The 26287-nt window shown below is 45.4% G+C and overlaps 1 protein-coding gene across 1 annotated transcript in view; it reads right to left on the bottom strand.

Annotated features, from left to right (window-relative positions):
* Positions 1-24628, bottom strand: part of FAM13A (family with sequence similarity 13 member A) — a 176391-nt gene extending 151763 nt beyond the window's left edge. The window contains exons 1-3 of the mRNA XM_048509094.1: positions 24379-24628; positions 15809-16001; positions 4586-4795 (exon numbers count right to left, since the gene is read on the bottom strand). Coding sequence (XP_048365051.1) covers positions 4586-4795; positions 15809-16001; positions 24379-24453 — 478 coding nt within the window. The 5' untranslated portion in view covers positions 24454-24628. The remainder of the gene's footprint in view (positions 1-4585; positions 4796-15808; positions 16002-24378) is intronic.
* Between the last annotated feature and the right edge of the window lie 1659 nt (positions 24629-26287).

Genomic DNA, 26287 nt, shown 5'->3' with positions numbered 1-26287 from the left:
TAATTACATCCTGCAGGGCCTTGCAAACAGCAACCTTGTGCTGTTCTCAACTGGCTATGGGTTTGCCAAGTTTTTCCCTCGCTTGTCACGAATACTGACAAGGTTTCCTTTAAAGGGAAACTGAGGACTCTGAGGACTCCTGATTGCCAGTTGATAGATGTGCTGAAAAGATCCTCATGATGTCTAGATTTGTTTGTACACTCCAACACTAGATTAGCTAGCGTACTCCAACCCTAACCCACCTCACAGCGTGTTTACTGTGAGGGGGGAAGGGAAAGGAGATTGTAAGCCCCTTTGAGTGTCCTACAGGAGAGAAATGGGGGGATATAAATCCAAACTCTTCTTCTTGGATGCTAACATCAGTAGCTTGCAAAGAATGTGGTGATGTCCGAAGCTGTTCTCATGGATAAAAAGTTTCCAATTCAGATCCCCTAATGAGGCCACACCACAGATCTACACAAGGAGCAACAGCTAATGTATAGTAACGATCCTGTGTAGATGTATAGTGCAGCCTCATTTGGAATCCTGAGACAGTTCCAGTTGCCATATCTCAAAAAACAAACAAAAAGGCACTGCAGAGCTAAAAAAGTGAAGACGGAAACCAAGATGATTAAAGAGTCGGAGCAACTTTCATATACGGAAAGGTTAAAGAGTGAAACTTTTCAGTTTAAAAAAGAAGACAACTGATAGAGGAGAAATGGGATGAAGAGAACATTTTCTCCCTCTACCATAAGACTAGAACTCAGGGGCACCCAAGGAAGTTAGTGGGCAATAGATTCAGTAGGGGCAAAAATGAAGTAATCTTTACTCCATAATTAAATTGTGGCACACATAGCCAATGGATGTAGTGCTGGCCATGAGCGCAAAGGGCTTTAAAGGGGGATTAATCAGGTTCACGGAGGACCAGGCCATCAACAGTTACTGGCCAGGGGAACATTCATATTTAGAGGCAGCAAACCTCTGGATACCAGTGCTAGGCAGTGTGAAGTAGAAGAAGAAGAAGAAGAAGAGTTTGGATTTATATCCCCCCTTTCTCTCCTGCAGGAGACTCAAAGGGGCTTACAATCTCCTTGCCCTTCCCCCCTCACAACAAACACCCTGTGAGGTGGGTGGGGCTGAGAGAGCTTCGAAAAGCTGTGACTAGCCCACAGTCACCCAGCTGGCGTGTGTGGGAGCGCACAGGCTAATCTGAATTCCCCAGATAAGCCTCCACAACTCAAGCGGCAGAGCTGGGAATCAAACCCGGTTCCTCCAGATCAGAGTGCACCTGCTCTTAGCCACTGCTCTTAGCCACTACGCTACTGCTGTAGTGCCAATGGGGCGGGGCAGGGGGTGCCCCTGGCGTGTGCCTGTGCGTTGGCGTGGCATGGGCATTCGGGGGGGTTCTGGGGGCATTCCGGTTCATGGCAGGGGCATGATGGGCGCACACGTTCCCACCATTTCTCCTTGCTCTGCCCCTGGTGCTAGGTGTCTAAATTGGGGAAATGCCTAGACCCCAATGCTTGTCTGAGGGCCTTCCAGGGCAACTGACTGGCTACTGGACACGGGACTAGGTCTACCCCTCTTCTGATGAAGCAGGGCAGTTCTAAACAGGAAGAAACCCTCTAACCCACTTCATAAAAGCACCATTTGTTTGTCTGCAAACAGCGCAGTAACCTGTGTCCCCTTTTTAGTGTTATTGCTGCTTCCCTGAATGCTTTTTTCCAGCACGAACTGGAGTTTGGAGTGATAAGTATCTGGGGCCTTGACGGCCACAAACAAATGGGTCATTCTTCTTCCTCACAGCTGAACCTTGTTCTTATCAAAACACAAGTTTGGGAGTGAAGGACAAGGCGTGCTGAAAAAGGACCCCGCAGCGAAATAGCCAAAAATAGCAGTTTGGCAGGCCAGTTTCACTGCGACGGCGCTCAAGGATGGGAGCCAAGAAGCCTTTTCTGCTCACACTGCCAACTATTTACCCCTGTGAAAGTTTAAACCCAGACGTTCAATTTGTCCTCTCTCTTAAGCAGGAGGCAATTTTCATAATTTATACTTCCAATAACGAGCATGCTTTGCCCAAATATAGGAGCTTAGCACTCACTGACGTTGTTAATCTGTGTCTTAAACACACACGACTTGGGGGAGTTCACAAGATTATACAGAGAGTTATTCAAACGAAAAACAAACAAAAAACTCCTCCAACCAATCAAACAAAAATGTTTTTTAAACAAACAAACAAACAAACAAACAAACTTAAGAGTGTTAAGGAGAAGACCAGAGCAGAATTCATCTCCCTGATACATTAATTTTCTGTGTGATTGGCATCCGGTAGGGAGGAACATTTATCCTGTGACCTCTCACCCACAGCTTCATACAGAGTTGGGCTCTGCCAGCCACAGACTGAGGGAGCCAAAAGCTATTTCCAAAGAAGTCAACAAATTGTTCTTCTTGTCCAAAACCCTGTTCTGACCTCAGGATGACTTAAGACTATATTGCCCAGGTACATGTGTGTTCAAAGGAGATGAGGATCGCAGCACACAGAGAAAAGAGGCTTAAGAATCTCCCCCACATCATTTGTCCTGCCTAAAACAGTCGCATGGGGGAGGCTATTTGAATAGTCATGGGTTTCCTCAGGCCCATTCTGCACAAGCCAATAAAGAAGAAGAAGAAGAGTTTGGATTTATATCCCCCTTTCTCTCCTGCAGGAAACTCAAAGGGGTTTACAATCTCCTTGCCCTTCCCCACTCATAACAAACACCCTGTGAGGTAGGTGGGGCTGAGAGAGCTCCGAGAAGCTGTGACTAGCCCAAGGTCACCCAGCTGCCGTGGGTGGGAGTGCACAGGCTAATCTGAATTCCCCAGATAAGCCTCCACAGCTCAGGCGGCAGAGCTGGGAATCAAACCCGGTTCCTCCCCAGGTTAAACACAGGTTAAGGACGGTAAACCCCCCCCCCCCATTTTGGGGGGAGGGGAACTTTGCATGGATCCCACCCCTAAACGAGTCTGCCCCATGTTATTTCCCCCAAGCCGGGTTTTTTGAGAATTGCACTAGCTGCGAGTCTTTTAAAAAATCCCGAGTTGCATCCGCTTGCGAGCGAACGGCCAGGCAGAAGGGGCTTTATTCGGCTGCGCTTTCCTTTAAAAAAATTCCCGGCTTACTTCCATGTAGCCACACAGGCGCATCTGGACGTATCGTGGTGTTGTGAGACATCGGCGTGTCTGTGGGGGCTCATGTGTGCCTGCATAGCCTGCATAGCTACGCACCAGTGGGAGGTAAACAAAAAAATAGACGCGCCTCCCTGTGAAGGAGCAACAGCAACCTGCGTTGTTTCTGCAGTCTCCAATCGCTGCCTGCACGGATGCATGCGGACGTGAAAACAGGAAAGCAGGTTACTTTATTCCGACTGCAACCTGCTATACATTTGCTGTGCGGAAAGGGCCTCAGTGGGGTAAACAGTGCTCCTCCAGAACTGTTCAGGTCAGGAAAATGGTACAGAGGGAAAATGGTGGAGCCTAACTCTGTTTGCCGCTACAGGTGAGAGAATATTCCTCCATAGTCCCAAAGTGAATCAGACCCCACACACCAGAGAGGCACAAACTCCCAGAACACCTCCACTGACTCAACCTGGGGTCCCACCCAGGAAAAATGTAGACAGGCTTCAAAGACCACACTGCTAATCCATTCTGTATGTTGACAAACCTCTCGAGCCCTTTGTAAAAAGGAAAAGTTCTGCCTCAAGATTACCCATTTAGAGGAGCTGAAAGTCTGTGATTCCTACATATTTTATCATTTTACGAAACATTTTTTGGTGGTGGTAGGGAACAGAGCCGCTGCTCATTCAAAGCGGACCTCTTCTAAAAAACTGTGACCAATTGAAGAAACAGAGCATCTAGTTCAGTAAAATACATTTCCAGGAGTTCTATTCACAGGTACACATTTCCGTATTTGCAATAGATAATAAGAATTCCAGGATGAATTTGTCCATTTAAAATTTTCCAAACTCTTTTTAGAGGCAACTTAAAAAAACATTTTTCTTAATTAATAAACAAACAAACAAACAAACAAAGATTGTGAAAGGAAAGTTAAAATGCTACACAGAAAAGGACCTAAAGACTATTGCAGTTTGGCGAGAAATTGGAACCACTTCAACAAACTGAGGTTTGTTTTCCTCACCTACAGTTCAGAATTTTAAACTAGGCTTTAAACTTGTAGCCCAACAATTAAGCCACAATTTCTTAAAGTGCTCAATCTGAATGTCACAATAAACTGTGTTTTTTCCAAACTAGGGCCCCTTCTGCACATGCAGAATAACACACTTTCAATCCACTTTCAATACACTTTGCAGCTGGATTTTACTGTGCTATGGAATAGCAAAATCCACTTGCAAACAATTGTGCAAGTGGATTGAAAGGGCATTATTCTGCATGTGCGGAAGGGGCCTAGGAATTACTCTGTTTTGGTGGGATGTTGAGCAGACTTTCCCACTTGTTTTAACCCCAAACCAGCTACGCTTTGTCTGCTGGGTCTGAACGCACATTCTGCCCATAAATATAGTGGACCAGACAAGGAAGTGTGTACCAGACAGGTGGAAGCAAAGACAGTTACCTTCATAAAGTTGTATGAATCTGGGATGTAGAGCCGACGTGATCACTCCCTCTGGCAACTCTCTGAGAAACAACTTCAGCAAACTAGCTGCTGAGCTCACATCGCCCTCTGCTGGCAGGTCCACATCCTCGCCGTTCTCGTACTTTGCTCGCAGATGCTCCACTGTTTTTAAACTACCATTCACCCTGAAAAGACCTTCTTGTGCCAGCCCTGTAATTACAGATAGAAAGGAGAACTAGCTCTTCTCTGTTCTATATTTTCAAAAACACACAGTCGATTATTTGCATCTTCAGCTTAAAACAATAGACACAGGGAGAGGGGTACCGTAGAGAAGGCTGCACCTTTGACAATGCTCTTAGTAATGGTCAGTGTATTAACACAAATAATCTTTTAAATAAGGCCCCTTCCGCACATGCAGAATAATGCACTTTCAATCCACTTTCACAATTGTTTGCAAGTAGACTTTGCACAGTAAAATCCAGCTGCAAAGTGGATTATTTTGCATGTGCGGAAGGGGCCTAAGTGAGGAAGTCAATACATACCTGCAAACACTAATTTTATACAAAATTACATTTCCAAACCTAGCTGAGAAAGACAATTACAATCCACCTCCGCTTATCCCTTGCCTTGACATTTTTCTGCTCCTGAGGTTGCCATTAGTCAGTTGTGACTTGTCAGCACACAATTATTATTAACATCTGCTCTCCCCAGTATGTCACATATTCTGAAACCTCAAAATTGGTAAAATTAAATATGGCTTGCACAAATAGGGGGGAAACTGTATTCCTCTCAATTGATGAGGAAGATCAGGAAGACCCTTTCGTTAGGAACAAGGAAATCAGTTTGCATCAAAGCTAGGGAATGGGGTTTTTGAATTATGTTGGGGATCTCATGACACAAAAAATGCACCAACATCTTTAAAAGGCGCCTAAACAGGCCTAAAAATTACCTATTGAAAAAGGCGCCAGGAAATTGATACATTGGTTCACAGCCACTGTACCAAATCACGGAAGGGATACAGCTCAGTGGCAGAGCATCTGCCAGCGTGGTGCAGTGGTTAAGAGCAGGTGTAATCTAATCTGGAGAACCGGGTTTGATTCCCCATTCTACCACTTGAGCTGTGGAGGCTTATCTGGTGAACCAGATTAGCTTGTGCTTTTCAACACATGCCAGCTGGGTGATCTTGGGCTAGTCAAAGTTCTTCGGCGTTCTCTCAGCCCCACCTAGTGTTTGTTTGGGGGGGGGGCGGGGAAGGGAAAGGAGATTGTAAACCCCTTTGAGTCTCCTTACAGGAGAGAAAGGTGGGATATTAATCCAAATTCCTCCTCCTCCTCCTCCTTCTGTACAAGATTCCCGATTCAATCCCCATCATCTGATGAAACAGATCTGATGAAACAGGTGTTGGAAAGCCCTCTTTATACCTAACAACCTAGAGCCAGTGAACAGCAGACAATAATACTTTAGACAATGTCTGCCCATGTAGCTTCTGACCCTGTTCTTCAAGAAAATACTTTTGGCAATGCATATTTACTGAGATCAGTGGGGCCCTTCTTATAACCTTGACCTCAGAATGGTGCTTTCAAATGTATAAACTCTACAATTTAATAGGTCACCATACAGAGAACTAATTGTTAATCTGTTCTTGGCAGCTAGAAGAACTATTGCTGTTCACTGGAGGAGTAACAGATACACTGATAAGGAAGTTCAGCTGAAGGACAATCTGGAAACCTTCAACCACAGCACAGCTGATTTGTATAATTAAAGGTCAAACAGATCTCAATAGCTTTGCCACATCTTGGTTTCCTTAGTTATTTTATATTGAGCAAAATGTCAATAGTTCTAGAATCCCAATTCAACATAACGGGTTTGAAGCAGGGATAAATCTCCAATAATAGAAGCAAGGGGATGTTTGCTGAATCCTTCCTTCCATCACACATATTTCTGGGGGTCTGTGGTCTCCGGGGGTGGGTGGGGGTACTGTGGGTACCTGGATGGCACCCCTGTGGCATGGAGATGCCATCGTTGAGAAGCCCTGGACACATCTCTAAAGGGGTCACACGGGAACCCCTAATCCCAAGGACACTTTGGTGAGACACCTTTTCTCATCCTCATCAAGGTCCCAAGACCAAACCAAACCACTTCTGTAATTCTTCCACAACCATTCAGCTCAGCTTGCCCCAGGGCCCCTTTAACATTTATTTGTTTGGATATTTATACCCCGCTTTTCTCTCCAGTGGAAATTCAAAAAGGGATACTGCATCATTCTTCTCTCCTGAATGTTATTGTTAGGGTAAGAGAGTGCCTTGCTGAAAATCATCCAGTGAACTTTAACAGCACAGCAGATATTCCAACCCAGGTCTCCCAGATCCTAGGTCAATACTCTATCAATATACCAAGCTGGCACACTCTAACATCCCTATCCATCCCTGGCTTTAGGTGATACCCTATTTCTTAACTCCGTATAGCGTTGCCAACTAAGTCACCTGGGCCCACACAGAGGAAGAGTGATTCCCTGCCCCAGATTCCACTGAGAAAAATTAAAAAAGAAAGCTAGGGTCTCATCAACGTATAGTCCTTACCACAGAGTTCCTAGCGATTCCTAGAGAAACCCAGAAATCACAAAGGGTAGCTCTAGGAATTGCTGGAAACTCTGAGTATTTCTTTTTAATCCTTTCCTGCTTAGACTCTGCCCATCCCCACAACCCTCCTGCCAGTTCCTAGGCTGTTAACATCCTCCAAAGGCAGCCTTGAGACCTCCTGGAATTATAACTAATCTCCACACCACGGAGATCACTTCCTCTGAAGAAAATGGCTGCTTTGGAGGGTGGACTCTATGGCATTAAAGCCGAATGAAGCCCCTCCTCTCTCCAAATTCAACTCTCTCCAGATTCTACCCCAAATCGCTAGGAATTTCCCAACCCAGAGTTGGCAACCCAACTTATTTGCCACCAGAGAGTTTATTAAACCGGCCTTACGTTACATGCATGTCATTTTAACTCACTACAGAAATGCTACAGGATTATCTCGCTACAGGATTATCTGGCACATTGCTCAGTACATTAAAAGTGAGAAGCTACATCTTGGTTCAGGATTGCAACTCTGACATCTGCTGGGTAACAGATTTCAATGCAGAAAAATAATATCAGAATCTGAGCAACATATACAGTCTTATATAAATATGGGTGACCCCCGTTTCATATTTCAGATGAATGGTTTCAAAAGCTTCAGGGCATGGTGCATATTAGATCCGCCAGAGGGCAATTCTGAAAATCAAAACAATTGCATAGTACTTTCACACTTTAGTTTAGCAACAGTTTACTAATAGGAAATAAAAACTAAACAAAGGAGACTCCTGAGCCATGTTGCTTAAAAATATCTCATATCTAATTCACAACTTATTTACTGTGCGGATCAAAAAACCCAGAGAAAGTTGCCAGATGCAGATAGGAGTATTTTTGCACAGACCGGGGGGGGGGGGGGTCCCCCCCAAATCCCACAAAAATTCCTCAAAAGAAAAAAATATATATTTAATGTTTGGAGAAAAAGCAAAATCTAGCAATGCTATGTTGCACTGTTTTAGTTTTGTAACTGCAATTGGTTTTATGATGTATTTCATTATGCGGTTTTAATGTTTAGCTGCCTTGGCTGCCCTGATTGAGCAGAAAGATGGAATATAAATGTTGTAAACATATAAATACATGTTCCTGATTGGGAAATATAGGTTTGAAAACATTCATGTGCTCCAGCCCGGCTGTAGTCGAAAAAACACTTACCTGGGAGTAAAGCACATTCTGAGTAAACCTACTTTGGACTTGGAATTAATTTCTGTCGAAGCAGCGGCTTACACGAGAGTAGGACACCTTGAGGGGTGCAAGGCAAACAAGAACTGCAAGACACACAGTCACCGTTCAGATCCGTTTATTTGCTAACCACCACCAAAGTGCTCCGCCAGACACAGCTGTTTCCAAGCTCCTTCCACTGAGTGGACTGTGTCTACTAATATACAAACCAGGTGCCAATCCGATGCCCATGCCATATCAGTCTTTGCACACGTTACTTGGTTATGCACACGCACTGGTTACACCGCGGCACTAGCAGGAGGGTGTCAACTGTCAAATAGTCATGTCCCATCTAAAGCACATGTTCAACACCCTTCCATGATCGAGGTTTTTTGACAGACATTACATATTTACACTATACGTGGATTACCAGACAATTGCATTCAGGTTTTCTGCAAGTATATACTTTTCTTTGCTTGGTAGAGCTTTAGTTAAAGGCGTCCGGCTACATTTTGACTTTGAATCCACATACTGCAGCTTAATGAACTACGTGCGGACCATTACTTGTTCCTTATTTCCACTTCCTATGTACTTGGTTCCACAACCTTTGATTCTCTGTCTCTGCTAGATGAATGGCTGTCTAATGAATCCTCTAACTTGCAGAAGTTGGCTGTTGCACTGTTCCCCTAACTCTGTCAACAATGCTTAACCAGATCAGTTAGATTTGCATGTTTTCCGGGATGGCACAGAACTCAACCTCAGCAGTTGAGACTAACTGAGGTCTGTCTGGCGGACTCTCCAGGATACTGATGCGTTTGCATAAGTCACACAAATCCTGTGGCATGGTTCTCACGTTAGAAAGGCTATCTGTTGTTACGCAGCACATTGTTCTGTTTCTCTTCTTTGACCAGTAAGCCAAGATCATGAGTACCATTCAGACATCTTATACCGCGGTCAATTCTATCCAGTCATGCTGCGTTGGTTTAGCAGCATGGCGGCTTAGCACATGCTACGAAACCAGGTCTGAATTACAGCGTCCAGTTTCGCGGTATACGGTAAGGCTTCCTAATAGAGACCTGTATAGTTCTGGATCACTACACAGTTCTGTATCAGATCCTTTACAAAACTCTACAGTCGGTAGAAGTGCATGAAAAGCGAAGTTTCTCCCGCAATTCTTTCAACTTTCTTGGCTGGCACCTTTTATTTGGCACATGAAAGCCTTGATTGTTCACTTGTTGAAATGTCACAATATACCTACGTGGTGGGTTATTTCTTTCGGTCTTACACAAGGTTTCACTGGAGTTCTTTGTAGATGTTTTCTGCCTGCTGGTCGGTCTTGAGTACATACAAATATATCGTCAACATACACTGGTATGGTCTCTCACCTTCGTGTGACTCTTACGTACACACGAACCAGCAGAGTGATAAAACCACACTCTTTCAGTTTTGCATCCCCAGTACCAGTTCCTCCCAGATTGAATCGGGCGTACAGGGGGCCTTGCGGCTTATAGAGAAACCATGTTTGGGTCGTAGCCTTCGCCAGCCAGCAAAAGGTGGCGCCATATAGACATTTGCCTTAGTGGAGCATTAGGAATTACGCGCATTGAAAATCAAAATGGCGTAACCTCATGCCATGTTGCTTTCGCTGGAAAGGACGAACCGGTAAAGACTCTGAGATGCAGCTGTGGGAGGCTCACCTCCGGTTTTCCCTGCGCAGCCGGGCAACGATTTCTTGCGTACCGTCAGCTGCCGGTAGCAGTTTTCTCTTAAATACCCACTTAGAACCCGATTACTTTCTGCTTGAGTTAACAGTCCGCGCTGTTGTTTGTTTCTTAAAGGGGTACTATGTTCGCCTCATAGCTTCCTCCCACTTCTCTCTTTCCTCAGTGGGAAGAGAGATAAAATCTACATAGGAGGACGGTTCCAAAAACAAAGTCTGACACACATGGCGCTGCTGGTGGTGGTCAGGTGAATTTTACTCCTTATTTATCCTTTGGATTAATGCGGAGGGATGGATTCGTTCCCACCTCCTCCCCTTCTGACTCCTTCACTAGAGACAGTTTGTTTGCATTCTGATTGTTCACTTAAAACATAGAACTGACCTTGAACAGCAGCTGGCAAAGCCTGCTGTCCATTAACTATTTCCAGGCTCTCGGTAAATGGAAGTAACACCTCACTATGTTTGAGTGGATTTTCTCCCAGTTAGCATTAGCAACAAAATTAGCACTCCGGAGATGACTGATTAGTAGAAAAGCGAAACCGTCCAAATTGGTTCAAAGCCAACAAAGATTTAGGACATGCGATTACCTGTCTTTTCTCTGCTGTGGTGGCACTGCTTTATGAGCCTGCTACCAAAATCTCGACGACAAGTCAGGATTTTCCCATACAGCAGGAAAAGCGGGGTTTGTTTCACTACAGAGACCACATTCTGTTCAGCACATATGTGGCTGTATTTGTGCTTCTGCCCAAGTATTCTGGCAAAATCAGCATCTAACAGCATGCTTTCTTTCATATTTTTTAGAAATGCGGCTATTTTTTCTTTCCGATCGCCCGTTCTCATGAGCCCGATGGAGGATTAAGTTTTTCGCGGTGTTGGATTCCCTTCTTTCCAGCCAAGACTGAAATTGATTGCCTGTCCATTCTCCCCTGTCCGCGTCTACCGCGCGAATCACCTTATATTAGCTCCTTCTCTATCGTTTCACCCAGTTCTTGAACTTTGGAAATGCCGCCTCAACCTTCGACTTTAGGAAAAGTGCGATGTACCTACTAAAATCGTCACACAGAACCGTAGGTGCCGGCACCACAGCTGAGTTGGAGCGGTCCTGCAAGATCCATATGGACCAGTTGAATTGGGCGGACGAACTCTCTGGTGCTTCTGGCAGTTGAAGGATGCATGTACTTCGTTCTACCACACACAGAGCCTCCAAAAACTTTGCAGGGTTTTACCTTTAGACCTTTACCTTGCTGGGACGGCTAGTGCTCTGAAGTTCATGTGTCCAAACACCTGCGATGGTAATAATGAATGCATTGGTCGCGGAGGAACATTGAACTGACACATTTGCTACCTTCTCAGACATACAGACGGTACCATTATCACTGTGTTCTAAATAATACAAGCCATTTAACCTTCCCTGGCGCGCACGAAAGCATCATTTTAGATATTGTATTTGATGGCAAGGTAACAAACGCCCATCTGTTTAGCCATTTTAGCGGCCTTTAAAGGCAAACAGAAATCAGCTTAAAGTATAAAGGACCTTGTATTGTGTCCATGCAAAACAGGCAGTAAGCTGTTCCTTGCTTCTCCACAGGACTGGAGTCCGTTTGCCAAACCTGCGTGTTTGATGATGCAGGAGTGCAGTAGATCCTCACAGCAGCAAGTGCTCCACCGAGTTCCGCGATATTGCATAGAACAGGCAGAGTCAATGAATGATTCCATCTCTGTCCTTGTCGGTGCACCGCGTGACAAAAAACAGGCGAAGAAGAGGCAGAGTCCCCTCTCCCAGGACCCTTCTTCTGTCTCTGTTGGGCTTCCGGTCGGTCAACACTTTCTGGCCTCTTGCTGAAGGTGGCAGAGCTCCACGGTAGCAGCCTGGTCGCACAAACGCGAAACCGCATTGGTGACTCTGGGGTTGTTTCTCGAAAGAACGACAGCTCTTCGTTCCCTCTGTAAATTTCGCGGTCCAGCAACCGAGGGTGGCGTAGTCCAGAGTTAAGGCGGCATCGCAACTGTCTGGAGGCTGTGATAGCGACTCCACCGAATGCGATCTAGCGGCGAAATCCAGCAGGTGACTTTATGGTGAGTCCTCATAAAGCAGATACGTCCAACCAACTCAGAAATAACGTTAAGCATTTTCTGTAGATTGCTCAGGAGACGGGAAGTCACCTTCCGTGGTAACTGGTGATGCAACTGTCTTTGATGGTAAGACTTTCCTCCAACAGACTCAGCTGGTAGAGCCTCTAAGGTAAGTTCAACATTCCAGAACTGACCCATCTTTGATATAGGTGATTTAGGGCTTTCTACTGCCAAGATGATGGATGCTCTTGCCAGCTCTTAGCTCTTATCTCCAACTGAGTACTTGTGGTGAGGCTGACCTAAAGAGATCCATAAATCCTCACGCCAGAGATAGGCTTTCATCTTCAAACACCAGGTCACATGGTTATTGCTCTGTCAGCCTTTCGAAGACAAACCGGCAAAGAAGCCCAATATGGTGCAGCGGGGAACTATTCGCGCACAGCAACAAAGTAGCTACTCTCGGTAAGGGGCGGAATCTAGATTTATAACCTGTCGAAACAGCGGCTTACCCGAGTAGGACTGCCGAGGGTTACAAGGCAAAACTAAGAACTGAACCACACAGTCACCGTTCAGATCCGTTTATTTGCTAACCACCACCAAAGTGCTCCGCCAGACACAGCTGTTTCCAAGCTCCTTCCACTGAGTGGACTGTGTCTACTAATATACAAACCAGGTGCCAATCCGATGCCCATGCCATATCAGTCTTTGCACACGTTACTTGGTTATGCACACTGCACTGATTTACACACGGCACTAGCAGGAGGGAGTGTCCAACTGTCAAATAGATCATGTCCCATCTAAGCACATGTTCCAACAATTTCTTATGGTAGTTTATTTCTAGCCCTGTTCATTTTGGCCCTCCAAACTCACATAAGGGTCATACTTGTTACTCGTAACCTTCCTGATCCATGGGATGTAATCACTATTTTGTGTGAAAAGTGCCCAGCACGATCTTCCCTTATATGTATATGGATCATCAAAATCATAATGAACTGGATGGAGCTACCGTATGTTACAAATACTTGCTTCACTTTCAGAAGAATTCTAAGTCGAGTTGCACTCTTCTAAATCCACTCTTCTAAATCCACTAATGAGCTTAGAAGGGTATAATTCTGCATAGGACTGGCGTCTCATCACCAGCCCCATAATCACTGCAGTGATTGTAGGAAGGCTCAGCAGAAGTTGTTTCCAGCTATACAGAGACACACATTGTTGTTTTTTTTCCTCATATGAATAGTCTAGTTTAATTATAGATCACCTTTCAAAAAGTTTCCAAGGCAGTTCACGAAGCAATGGATGATTCTGCAGAGGGCAAATATAACGGGTTCAGGCTCTTTTTAAAAAGCATTTTGGGGGAGAAGTTCCTGCAAAACGCCCCCCCCCCCCCCACGCTTCTGATCTGTTATATTTTCCTGAACCTGGGTTAGAAGAAGAGGAAGAGTTTAGATTTATATCTGCTCTTTCTCTCCTGTAGGAGACTCAAAGGGGCTTACAATCTCCTTGCCCTTCCCCCCTCACAACAAACACCCTGTGAGGTAGGTGGGGCTGAGAGAGCTCCGAGAAGCTGTGACTAGCCCAAGGTCACCCAGCTGGGGTGTGTGGGAGTGTACAGGCTAATCTGAATTCCCCAGATAAGCCTCCACAACTCAAGAGGCAGAGCTGGGAATCAAACCCGGTTCCTCCAGATCAGAGTGCACCTGCTCTTAGACAACTGCTCTTAGCCACTACGCCACTGCTGCTCACTACGCCACTGCTGCTCATTAAATTAGCAACTTTCCCCTTTTAACCCAGGTTTCAAATGTTGTGCGAACTACAGCAAGCAGGAAAGGCTCTAGGCCCACCCCCTTCCATCCACATTATGGTGGATTCCCCCGGCTGCCGTCATTAGAGTGGATTCTCTAACAGGCAGTTTCCACATTGTGCTGGTGGTAAGTGAGTGAATGGGATGCTCTGGGGGGTGGATTCTTGGATGGGAGCATTCTTAGGTGAGGGGATTCTCGGTTGTGTGGTTTGCACGGAAACATTGTGTTTCCTGTGTGAACCATGCTGCCTCCTGCCACTGGGATTCCAGCGATCCTGGCTGGCCCCCTGCACCTGCCGTGCAAACAGTGGCACAGGCTACATGGGTTCATGTAACCCATTTGAGTTGCCTCAAACCAAAAATAAATTGCAGGAAACATCAACAAAATTCAGTTTCCCATTTTCCCCGCTACATCATTATTCCAGGGGTCTGCAACCTGCGGCTCTCCAGATGTTCATGGACTACAATTTCTCATCAGCCCCTGCCAGCATGGCCAATTGGCAGGGGCTGATGGGAATTGTAGTCCATGAACATCTGGAGAGCAGCAGGTTGCAGACCCAATCCAAAGGTCCATCACAGAAGGCAGGTCTTCAGAAGGTCTTGTAGGTAGCAACCAATCTCAGCTCCTGAAGAAGGGCATTCTGGGTACTGCAACATTTTTTCGAGTACAGTCCTAAATAGGTACTGCCTTTCACAGGCAGTACAGTATATTAGTTAAAGTACCATATTATGGTCAGAGAGGGGCAGATCTGAATCCGTTACTTAGCTATAGAAGCTTGCTGAGCGATGTTGGGCCAGTCACACAATCTCATCCTACCTAACTGGTGTGGTGTTGTGAGGACAAAATAGAGGAGAAGAGAACAATTTAAGCCACTTTGGTTTCCAGAGGTGAGAAAGAAGTAAAGCAATCAATATTTAAATGAGATGTCTGATCCATTCCAGTTTCTCATGCAGTAAAAAGGCAGCAGGTGATTTATGCATGAGAAAGTACAGTTGAAGGATAGCAAGTCTACGGAGGGAGAATAACAGCTGATTTATGGTGACTCGTGGAGTTTTCAAAACAAGAGATGTTCAGGGATGGTTTGCCATTCAGACGTGGTTTGCCATTGCTTGCCTCCATGTCAGGACTGTGATATTCCTTGGAGGTCTCCCATCCAAATATTAGCCAGAGTAGACCCTCTTATCTTCTGAGATCTGAGGAGATCAGACTAGCCTGGGAAGATATTTTCAATTATGTATTGTAAAGAAAAATAACAGTGGGATTTTATACCTCACTTTTCTCAGCCTCTAAGGAGTTTCAAAGCAGCTTACAATCACCTTCCCTTCTCTCCTCCTCCCCCCCCCCCAACAGACCTCTTGTGAGGTAAGGGGGGGTGGGGCTGAGAGACTTCAGAGAGAACTGTGACAAGCCCAAGGTCACCCAGCAGGCTTCATGTGTAGGAGTGGGGAAACAAATCCAGTTCACCAGATAAGAGTCTGCCACTCATTGGGACGAGTGGGGAATCAAACCCAATTCTCCTGATAACAGTTTGCCACTGTTAACCACTACACCACACTGTCTGTAAAACACCTTGAGAGGCGGGGGAAGACAAAAGTACAAATGTTTTAACAAAACATTATTTAACAAATTATTATAGTTTGGCGATCACTGCAATTCCAGATTGGCAACTGTCCCAGCAATCCCTGCCAAATGTAGTTGCAACTGCAGAGCAAGGAGAGCCTCAGCAAACTACAATTCCCAGGCTCCTCTGGGAAAGTCTCCCAACAGCTAACCTGGGATCCAAACAATGCAAGTTTGTGCCCTGCAGTGCAGCCTCAAAGGCCCTGAAAGAGCGGTGCAAGTTGCTTACCGTGCCGGGTGAGGAACTCGGCAATGTCCCGCACGAGAGTGGGGACCCCGTCGAGGCTGAGCCCCTGCTGCTGCAGCTCCACCAGGGCGACGCCGAACACCCTCCTCCAGCAGGGCGCCCTCGAACCGCTCAGGGGGGCGGCGGCGGCGATCTTCTTCACGTCCTCCTTGAGGCGCACGGCCGATTTGCTTTGCTTGAAGGAGCAGAGGAAGAGCGAGCAGTCAGTCAGGGCCACGACGGGGGGCTGCATGGCGGGGGTGGGGGTGGGGGAGGCAGGCAGGCAACCTGGCCAAGATCTATCAGTCAGCAGCGCTGCAAAAGAGGAGCAGCCCCTCGCGTTTGCATTGCAACAAAACACACACACACCCCACACACACATAAAGGCTCAATGCTTCGGAAGGGAGACCCAACGCGCTAGGGCGAGGGAAAGTCCAGAGGAGGAGCTCCATTCGCGCGCAGCCCAGCAACGGGGCCAAGGGCTGGCGGCGTCGGAAGGGCATCTCCGAAGCAACTGCGGGCGGAGTCGAGAAACACTTTTTTGCGGGGAAGGCAGCGGATCCGAAGCAGCCGCTTCAGGGAAAAGAGAAGTGCACTCATAGCCCCGAGTAAACGCGGTGCACAATAAGCGGCAGTGAAACTCGTGCACCGCAGCGCCCTGATCCTGAACAGTCACATCCAAAGGGGGGGGGGGATTCCACCCGCCTGTGAGCGCCAGAGGTCCCATGGCTGGCTGGGATGACACATCTTTCCCCTTGACTGAGGATCTTGTCTATCTGCTCCATTGCTGCCCTTCCCAGTCTCACCTTTCGCACATGCAAATAAAGCACTTTCAATCCACTTTCACAAGTGTTTGACAGTGGGTTTTGCTATTTTGCACAGTAAAATCCAGCTGCAAAGTGCATTGGAAGGGGCCTACGTCCCTTTGGGATTTCTTGGTTGCAGTCTCCCTTTTGGCAGATGATGGAGCCCATTTCAGCCTCTCTCAAACCACACACACACGATACTGACATGTTTGTGAACACGATATTGACATGTCTGGCCTGGTTTTTATTGCCAAATAGCAGCCATATGGGTGCCCTTTCCTAATACAATGAGAGAGGGTTTGCAGCTTGGAAGTGGTACCCAACACAACAGTCACACAACCCAGCTGGTACATCCATTGCTGGGTCATGCAGATCTAGCCACCGTCACCCGTGTCTCAGTTACATCTAGACTAGACTAATGCAATACTTGGGGCTATGCGGCCAGTTACTGGAATCATGTGACCACAATCCTATAGCAATCTGCTCCCAAACTCAATTTAAGGTGTTTGTTTTGACCTTTAAAATCCTACATAGCTTGGGAAAATCTTGAGAGGGAAGCTAATTCCATTTCTAGAGTCTGAGGCTCATTCTGCACATGCAGAATAATGCACTTTCAAACTGCTTTCAGTGCTCTTTGAAGCTGTGCGGAATAGCAAAATCCACTTGCAAACAGTTGTGAAAGTGGCTTGAAAACGCATTATTTTGCGTGTGCGGAAGGGGCCTGAGATTCCTGGGTTTAATGCGTCATAGCAAGTAAAATTCTCTCTCTCCAACATAAACAGCCTGTAACTTCTGTAGCTTTGTGTGAGTGATGTGGTAACCCTTCTAAAGCACAGCTTCAGGTCGCTTAGCTGTAAACAGTTACAATATTAGCATACACCTTTACTCTCCTATCCAACCTGTCGTTTAATAAGCTCTTCTGAAGAAAAGGCAAGACGTGTATCCCTGTGTTGTTGAAAAGAAAGTGCTGGTGCGAATCACTCCAGAGAGGGAGAGCGGGGGGGAGAGGAATAGAAATTATCTCAGAAACTTGTGCTATCCCCCTTATAAACTATCTAGAATTGCAGTATGTTATCCAGCGTGGTTATTTTCATATTTAGCCATGTGTAAGGCTGAACACACTCAAACGAAGTCAGCTCTGTGAAAAAAGGAATAACTTTATTGATATATGTATTGTCGAAGGCTTTCACGGCCGGAATCACTTGGGTGCTGTGTGGTTTCCGGGCTGTATGGCCGTGTTAGGAGAGAATGCTGCTAGAACACGGCCATACAGCCCGGAAACCACACAGCACCCAAGTTTATTGATATATGTCGCCCTAGCTACAGGGTGCTGGAACTGAGGGTTCTTGCCTCAGACCCCTTGTTCCCGCCACCACTCAAGACCACCCACTGCACACCCAAGTTTATTAATATATGTCGCCTCTTAGCTACAGGGTGCTGAACTGAATTATTAGCTGCTATCACTAAGATCACCCACTGCACACCCTACATATACTGGAACTGAGGGTTCTTGCCCTCAGTTCCAGTATATGTAGGGTGTGCAGTGGGTGGTCTTGAGTGGTGGCGGGAACAAGGGGTCTGAGGGGAAACGAAACTGAAACTCTCCGGGATTTACAGGAAATAGAATAGAATAGAATAGAATAGAATAGAATAGAATAGAATCTTTATTGGCCAAGTGTGATTGGACACACAAGGAATTTGTCTCCGGTGCATATGCTCTCAGTGTACATAAAAGAAAATACATTTGTCAAGAATCATAAGGTACAGCACTTAATGATTGTCATATAGGTCTAGTAAGCAATCAGGAAACAATCAATAGTACTGCTCATAAAATGTAAAATCATAAAAAATAAAATGAAATGTCAGCACAGGCTATTGTCACAGTCATAATTGGGAGGAGATGGGTATAGGAATGATGAAAAGTAGTGCAGTAATTAAATAATAAATATATATTAAATAGTTTGACATATATGCTGGAACTTCGAGGGTTTCTTGCCCTCCAGTTCCAGTATATCGCGATGAAGTGATATGATAGTGGCAGGTCCTGAAGCGAACTAAGGGAAACTCTCCGGGATTTGGGAAGTAGAATAGAGATAGAGATAGAATGGGAATGGGAATGAGATAGAGATCTTTATTGGCCAAGTGTGATTGGACACACAAGGGTGTCTCAGTTGCATATGCTCTCAGTGTACACCAAAATACATTTGTCGTGAGAGATGCAAGATTTTAGCCTTAATGATGATTGTCATATATGGAGTCTAATGTAAGCAATCGAAGAACAATCAATAGTAATAAAACATAAAATGTAAAATCATAAAATAAAATGAAATGTCCTTTGGAGCTATTGTCATACAGTCATAGTGGGAGATGGGTGTGGAATGATGAAAAAAGTAGTGCAATTATATAATAAATATATAATAAATAGTTTGACATTTCGTAGGGAATTATTTGTTTAACAGAGTGATGGCATTACCGGAAAAAAACTGTTCTTATGTCTAGTTGTCTTGGTGTGCAGTGCTCTGTAGCGACGTTTAGAGGGTAAGAGTTGAAACAGTTTATGTCCAGGATGCGAGGGGTCAGTAAATATTTTCACAGCCCTTTTTTTGACCCGTGCAGTATACAGGTCCTCAATGGAAGGCAGGTTAGCAGCAATTGTTTTTTCTGCAGTTCTGAAGTCTGATCCTGACAGCCATGTTAACCACTTGCAAAAAATGCCCAAACCAAAACTGCTTGGTCATTACACTGGGGGTGTGACAAATTTGGACGACTGAGGCAGCACCCTGTCATCACAGTCCACGGCCACCACATCAAGTTACTTCCTCCTTACATTATATGCATGTTCAGTGCTTCTCAGTCTGCTCCTAAATCAGTTCCAAGTCATGCCAAGTCATAGCTCTATGGGTTTTCATACCAACCTATTTTAGGAAACTGTTTCAAGTACTACTGAGACCATGGTGCTGTGCAGGTGTTAGATGTTAAGTGTTTTTTTTTCTTCTTCTTCCCTGAGTGGTGAGAAAGCTCCAGTTGGAGCTCTGACTTGGGCTATTCCCTTTGTGGAAACATGCCCTGGATCTGTGACAGACTGCACAGTAACACAGAAGATTAAAAGTGCAAGTCAGTCAGTGGAACAAGAACAACTAAGTGGGGAGAAACGTCCTAGGAACAGGAAAGCTCCCTGACTGAAAAAGCCGACCTGCGTTCTGATTGGTGGAGCAACCAGCTGACTCAGAGAGGGAGGAGGTATCTCTCTGAGAGGAAAAGTTTTGTGAGTTTTTGGTTTTGGATTAATGCAAGTTAACATCAAGTCGCTGAACTGTGTGTTAAACATCTACTCAGAGGAGATTTCAGTCAGGGAGTGGATCTGACTTGAAATATACTGAGTGTCAACATGTGGTGAAAGCAAAAAAAAATACTCAGACAAGAAAACTGGGAGTTTTATTTAATGGTCAAGACTGAAGGTGGAATAGTAGTTAGACTTTCCACAGGCGACCATAAATAGGAAAACCTGCTCAGCGTAGGAGGCTGCTTGAGTCTGCCACAAATAGTTAGGAGGGTGAAGGGTCAGCAACAGGGGCTTACAGCATTTTTTGTTGCACTAAGTTTATTTGCAACTCTCCGTGTCTGCTTTTTTCATACTGCATCTCACAGTTCTAATGAATGCTTGGGCAGAGTTATTTCCTGACAATTGAGACCCACTGAAACATTTGCCACACTTTTTGTCTTGGGCTCTGGTTCTTTCCAAGGTGTGCTACAAAAGACAGACTGATCTACAGCAACCAGAATACAAGCTGGTAACATAACAGTGTAGGAAATATTAGATTGTCAGGTGAAATGGTCAGGGTCTAAGTATCAGTGTCTAGAGGGAACAGTCTGAAGTGAGAGCTGTCACGTAGATATTGTTGGTATGGTCATGTTTTGAACAAACAAGTGTATTATCAAGGAAAACGGAGTATGTGACATGCTGTTTACCATAACTCTGCTGTTCTGCCCTGCTACAAACTCTGTTGAGTCATACCTGGCTCCACTGGTACTTAGCTGGAGACAGACCCTTTGCTCAATAAGAGATAGGGGGTCCCACCCTGCAGGTGGCCCAGGTGGTGGTAAATTCTGACACCAGACCAATCACCTTCAGACAATTGTGTGGTGGCAAAATGTAACCAACCAGGTATTCACCAAGTTAAATCGCCTACTTGAAAGACTGTATAAAAATGTATTTGAAATATGTTCTTTGGACATTGCTTTTGGGCTGGCTATAGCACATTATACTACTATTATTGCAATAAAAGCATATCTACTTCTTTGAACCAATCTATGTGTCTCTGTGTAACTGGGAGACTATTGGAGTTTTCCAACAACAGCACTGATCCCCCCTTAACGTGGTTAGGAAATGGGGAATATTCCAAAGGCATATTCGTATTTCATTTGCCCCTCATCTAATCCCTCTTCTCAACACAACGTAATTTCCAGAGATCCCCTCACCTTACTTGTGGTTTCTTCTTTGCAAGTGTGGAGGAGAAGCTTTGTAGAGTATCTAAGTTTAGGAAAAGACTTTTAGTTCATAAGAACATAAGACGTGTGGACTATCTAGTTCAGCATCCTGTCTCACACACTGGCCAGCCAGTTCCTCTGGAGGGCAAACAACAGAGCATAGAGCAGTGGTTCTCAACCTTCCTAATGCTGCGGCCCTTTAATACAGTTCCTCATGTTGTGGTGACCCCCAACCATAAAATTGGTATAGATAAAATATTAAAAGACCGTTTTCCGATGGATTAGGCGACCCCTGTGAAAGGGTCGTTTGACCCCCAAAGGGGTCGCGACCCACAGGTTGAGAACCACTGGCATAGAGAGTGAGGCTTTTCCCTGTTGTTGCCTCCTGGTAAACCCGAGGTTTACTGCCTCTGAGCATGGAGGTTTTCTTTAATCACCACGACTAGCAGCCACTGATAGTCCTATCAGCCTATCAGGACCAGATTTGTCCAGGTCTGCCTCCATCCAATAAATTAATTCTTCACCATGCAGCTGAAAGAAGCACTTTCTTTGTCCTGGATCCACTGCCAAACAATTTCAACATGTAACCTTGAGTTCTTTCATTATTCCCAGTGTGTATAATTTCATGAATCTTTTCAACATCTAAGCATTAGTACACATCATCATTGTTCTAAACTAATAAGGGCCACATGCTTGTTATTATCCTTTGCATGGAAGGAGCTCTGCCTTCTCTTGCCTTTTTCTTACACTCTGACCCTGGCCTACATAATCTGTGACCCTCAAAGCCAAATGGAGCTTTTAGAGGCTTTGCTTCTTTTTGCCGACTAGACCAACCAGCAAAGAAAGAAAGTTTACTGTTATTTAATGTTAACATTTTATCCACTTAATTCATACCCCACTGTTCTCTCCCATGGGGACCCAAAGCATTTACATCTGCCTCCTCCCCTTCACTTTATCATCATTTCAGCCATATGAGGTAGGTTAGGCTGAGAAAGTGACTATGACTAGTCCAAGGTGATTCCAGAAGCTTCTGGTGATTCCAGAAGCTTCCATGGCAAAGCAGGGATTTGTCTCCCAGATAACAGTCTAAGGTCGATTCCGCACTTGCGTTATCGACCTAAGTTCGAGCTGCGTTCAACCTAAGTGCTCCGGACAACCACTGGGATCGAAGTGGTTTTGTACCAGCTTCGCCCTGTGTACCACGGCCAAATTCAGAGACTCCAGTTGGGAACTACTACTTTTCATAGGGACCCACGCTCGAACTCAGCTCGATTCCAGTAAAGTGCGGAATCTCTGGTGCCAGGAGTCCCCCATTCAGCCAATCACAGCTGAGTGTTTCGGGCATGCGTACAGCTGGCCAATCAAAAAAACGCCACCTTCATCCCTCCATTCCTGTGGCAGTTTTTTTTATAACGTGTGTGGGGATAGACGGAACATGGCCGTAGAACAGTAGCCAATCAGAACGGAGCGGCGAAGAGGCACAGTATGATTCCGCCCTCCAAGCTGAGATCAAGCTGGTTGCAGTGGGGAACAACAATGGCTTCGACCTAGGTCAGTACCCTTCTCAGGGAACTGGGTTGAACCTATTTTACTCATGTGCGGAATCGCCCTAACACACTGATCTAGTGATCCCCAAACTTTTCGAGCTGGTGGGCACATTTGGAATTCTGTCATGGCATGGTGGGCATCACAACAAAATGGCCATCACAAAATGGCTGCCAGGGGAGGGGGAGTGAGCCACAAAATGACTGCCACAGCTTAAATTCAATAATACAGTGTCGATCCTTGTGCTGTGGTAGCAGCTATGGCCAAAGCAACATTTCAAAAATTGGCATAACCAGTCCAATATCCAGCAGTTGCCTTGGCGCTCACAGGCCACACCTTAGGGACTGCTGCTCTAACCACTAAACCACACTTAGCTGAGCCAGGTCACGAAGCATAGCTGGCAGGCCACCTTTGGCTACAAGTTGTGCTCATCTACTCCAACCCACTATATAAATATTCCTCACAGTCCTTCTTCAACTGAGGTAAATATTTCAATTCCGGAGACTGGGGGGAAAAACCCTGCCTTTCTAAGCATCTACTTTAAGTTCTGAGGACACCCAAGAAAACAAGGCAGGCTTTCATATGTACTCAACAAATGCATAAAACGCTGAAAAGGCCCGCACAACATTTCACGTTATTTCTCCATCAGGATGTTTCAGAACAGCAGTTTGATTTTTTTGCCCAGTTTAGCAGGCAAAATAAAATATGCCTGGACAGAAGAGTCTCTCTCTCTCTTGGAAACCTGAGCGGTGGAGGAAGTGTCTGGAATTTTCCAGTTAACTTTAAACAGTCTTTTCCAAAATAGCTTTCATGATGTCCACACCTTTGTCAAATCTCATCTGGTTTGAACAGCAACAACTTTTTAAAAAGGATTCTCTATTTTTAATGACTTTGTTTTTAAAAAAAGGCAAGGTAGATTCCTCTGGTTTCCTTCTTAGCACATTGCTTCAGACTTAGTTCTGTGGGTGGCCAACGCACGCACAGACTTGCTCCAGAAATAAACCTCTTCTGAGTTGAGCTATGGGGAAGATTCAAGGATTTTCTCCCCTCCCCCCCTCCTCCAAGAAAGTGCTGTTCAAAAGGGAAGGGCTCATCTAAAGGAAAGCCCAGACAGAAAAGACTGTTTGACTTCTTTTCTTTTTCTTTTAGGCAGAGGGGAACCCACAAGCATATATATATATACTTATGTAATGCTGTCAAGGCAAACCCTGCGAAACAGCCCGTGGAAACAGAACAGGGATTTTCCAACAGGAAAGATTTTTAAAGGAAAGATTTTAAAAGAGGATTTAAAACTCCCCAAGTATTAATCAAATCCCTGAACTGTAAAAAAACAAAAACAAAAGACCTGTACAAACATGCAAAGACACAAAATGCATCCCACAGGGACTGCATTTCAATGACACCGATTGTTCAAGTCAAAGGAATTCACGAAACACCCAAAGTTGATTTTTCCGGCTGAAAGCGTAACAAATTGCGCGGAATATCCTGTTGAAATTCGCAGCGGATCGCTCCGCCATTGGCGGAGAGGAGAGGAGATCTCGGCTAACAGCCACGCTGATTGGCTAGTTAACTTTACCGCAGATCAAAAACACAAGCAGCCACGCTGTTATAAAAATTAACATTCCTTTGCCGCAAGCAACATAGCGGACCAGATCACCAGGGATCTATCTGACCAGGTGGATCCCCCTCCGCGCCCCAACGCACCCACTTAGACAAGAGACGGGCTGTACTTACACAGATGGCTAATGCTCCTGCCCCCATTTCTTTCAGAAGTGTCTGGAAGGAGTGATGAAGATAGGATGAAAGCATTAAGGAGGCTCCCAACCTTTCAAGCCTCGCAATCTTAATTAGTTTTGCAATTTTTCTTTTCTTGCTCCGGTTCAGAGGTTAAAATGCAAAGCAAAAGAAAAAAGAAAAAAACACGCCGCCGATCCGCCCCTAAGCGATCCCGCACCAAAGCTTTGAGTCCTTTGGAGCCACATGCCCGGAGTCGATGACTCGAAACTGAAATCGGAGCCAGCCAGTCTTTGCAAAGTCACATGACCCGGGATTTACGAGTCATCCACATCTTTCCCCTGAACTTCCACGGCTTTCTAAGGAGCAGGAGGAAAACTGTTCTCAAGATTCCCTGTTGAATTGCAGTTCCTGTCTCCAAGAAGCAGAGAGTTTTAATAGCCAAGGAAGCAAAATAAAATAGGGTCTCATCTGTGGATGCTTAAATCCACAGATTGAGGCTGCGGAGACACAAAATGCACATTTCACGCCAGCAAGAGGAAAGCTGTTCTCAAGATGTCCTGCCGGATTGCAGTTCCTTTCTCCAAGAATCTGAGAGTTTTAGATAGCCAAGGAAGCAAAATAAAATAGGGTCTCATATGTGGATGCTTAAATCCACAGATTGGGGCCACGGAGACACAAAATGCACATTTCACACCAGCAAGAGGAAAGCTGTTCTCAAGATGCCCAGCCGGATTGCAGTTCCTCTCTCCAAGAAGCGGAGAGTTTTAGATAACCAGGGAAGCAAAATAATAAATAAAATAGGGCCCCATCCGTGAATGCTTAAATAGAGACAAAATGCACATTCGCCTCCTCACAAGGACTTCTTTTGGCCCCTCCGGTGTTATGTCGAAGCTCTCTCTTTTTTATATAGAAGGAGCCAAACAAAGTCATTGTGATGAGATGTGGCCCAGCCCAGGGATCTTCTCTAACCCTACAACTCTGACATTTGTCATTTTAAAAAAAAGAGGTTTATAAGTTGTTACCTCTGTAAAAAAAAAAGTGTGCTGTTGATTTTGTAAATGCATGGTTAAACGTTACGCTGAGACTGTTATCTGGCAAAATATTTATTAATTAAGAATAACACATTATAACTGAGTTTTGAGCTATTGGTGTGGTTATTATTACAAGCCTGGAAGTGGCTGGAGATCTCCCACTGTTACAACTGATCTCCAGGCAACAGAGATCAGTTCACTTGGAGAAAATGGCTGCCCTGGAAAGCGGATTGTATGGTATTATACCCTACAGAAGCCCCTCCCCTCTGCAAACCCTGTCCTCCTCAGGTTCTGTCCCATAATCTTCACATATTTTCCAACCTGGCGGTGGCAATCTTAACTTACCATGTAGAATCCCCAGCCTTTCCAGTTAGAGAACCAGCGTGGTGCAGTGCTTAAGAGCAGGTGCACTCTAATCTGGAGAACCAGGTTTGATTCCCCGCTCTGCCACTTGACCTGTAGAGTCTTATCTAGTGAACCAGATTAGCTTGTGCACTCCAACACATGCCAGCTGGGTAACCTTGGGCTAGTCACAGTTCTTCGGTGCTCTCTCAGACCCACACACCGCACAGGGTGTTTGTTGTGTGTGTGTGTGTGTGGGGGGAGGAGATAAAGATTTATTCCCAACCTTAGAACCGTCAACTGACCTGGCCAGAGATTGAATTTAACACATTTCGGAAGCAAAGCAGACGCTGTCCTCTAAGCCATAGCACACCCCACTGAAGCTGACTAGGGCCACACGTCTGGCTAGAACGATGGTCACATGGGGAATCCGGCTTGTGTGAATCCCCTCCCTCGCTAATCCTCTAATATGCTTTCCCCAAACATCGTGAAGAATTTTCTCGGCCTATTTCGCCAGAAAATGTTTTCTCGCG

Source organism: Sphaerodactylus townsendi, linkage group LG10, assembly GCF_021028975.2.
Source record: "Sphaerodactylus townsendi isolate TG3544 linkage group LG10, MPM_Stown_v2.3, whole genome shotgun sequence".
NCBI classification, from domain to species: Eukaryota; Metazoa; Chordata; class Lepidosauria; order Squamata; family Sphaerodactylidae; genus Sphaerodactylus; species Sphaerodactylus townsendi.
The sequence above is the reverse complement of the archived record's forward strand: the minus strand, read 5'-3'. Positions and strand labels throughout refer to the sequence as shown.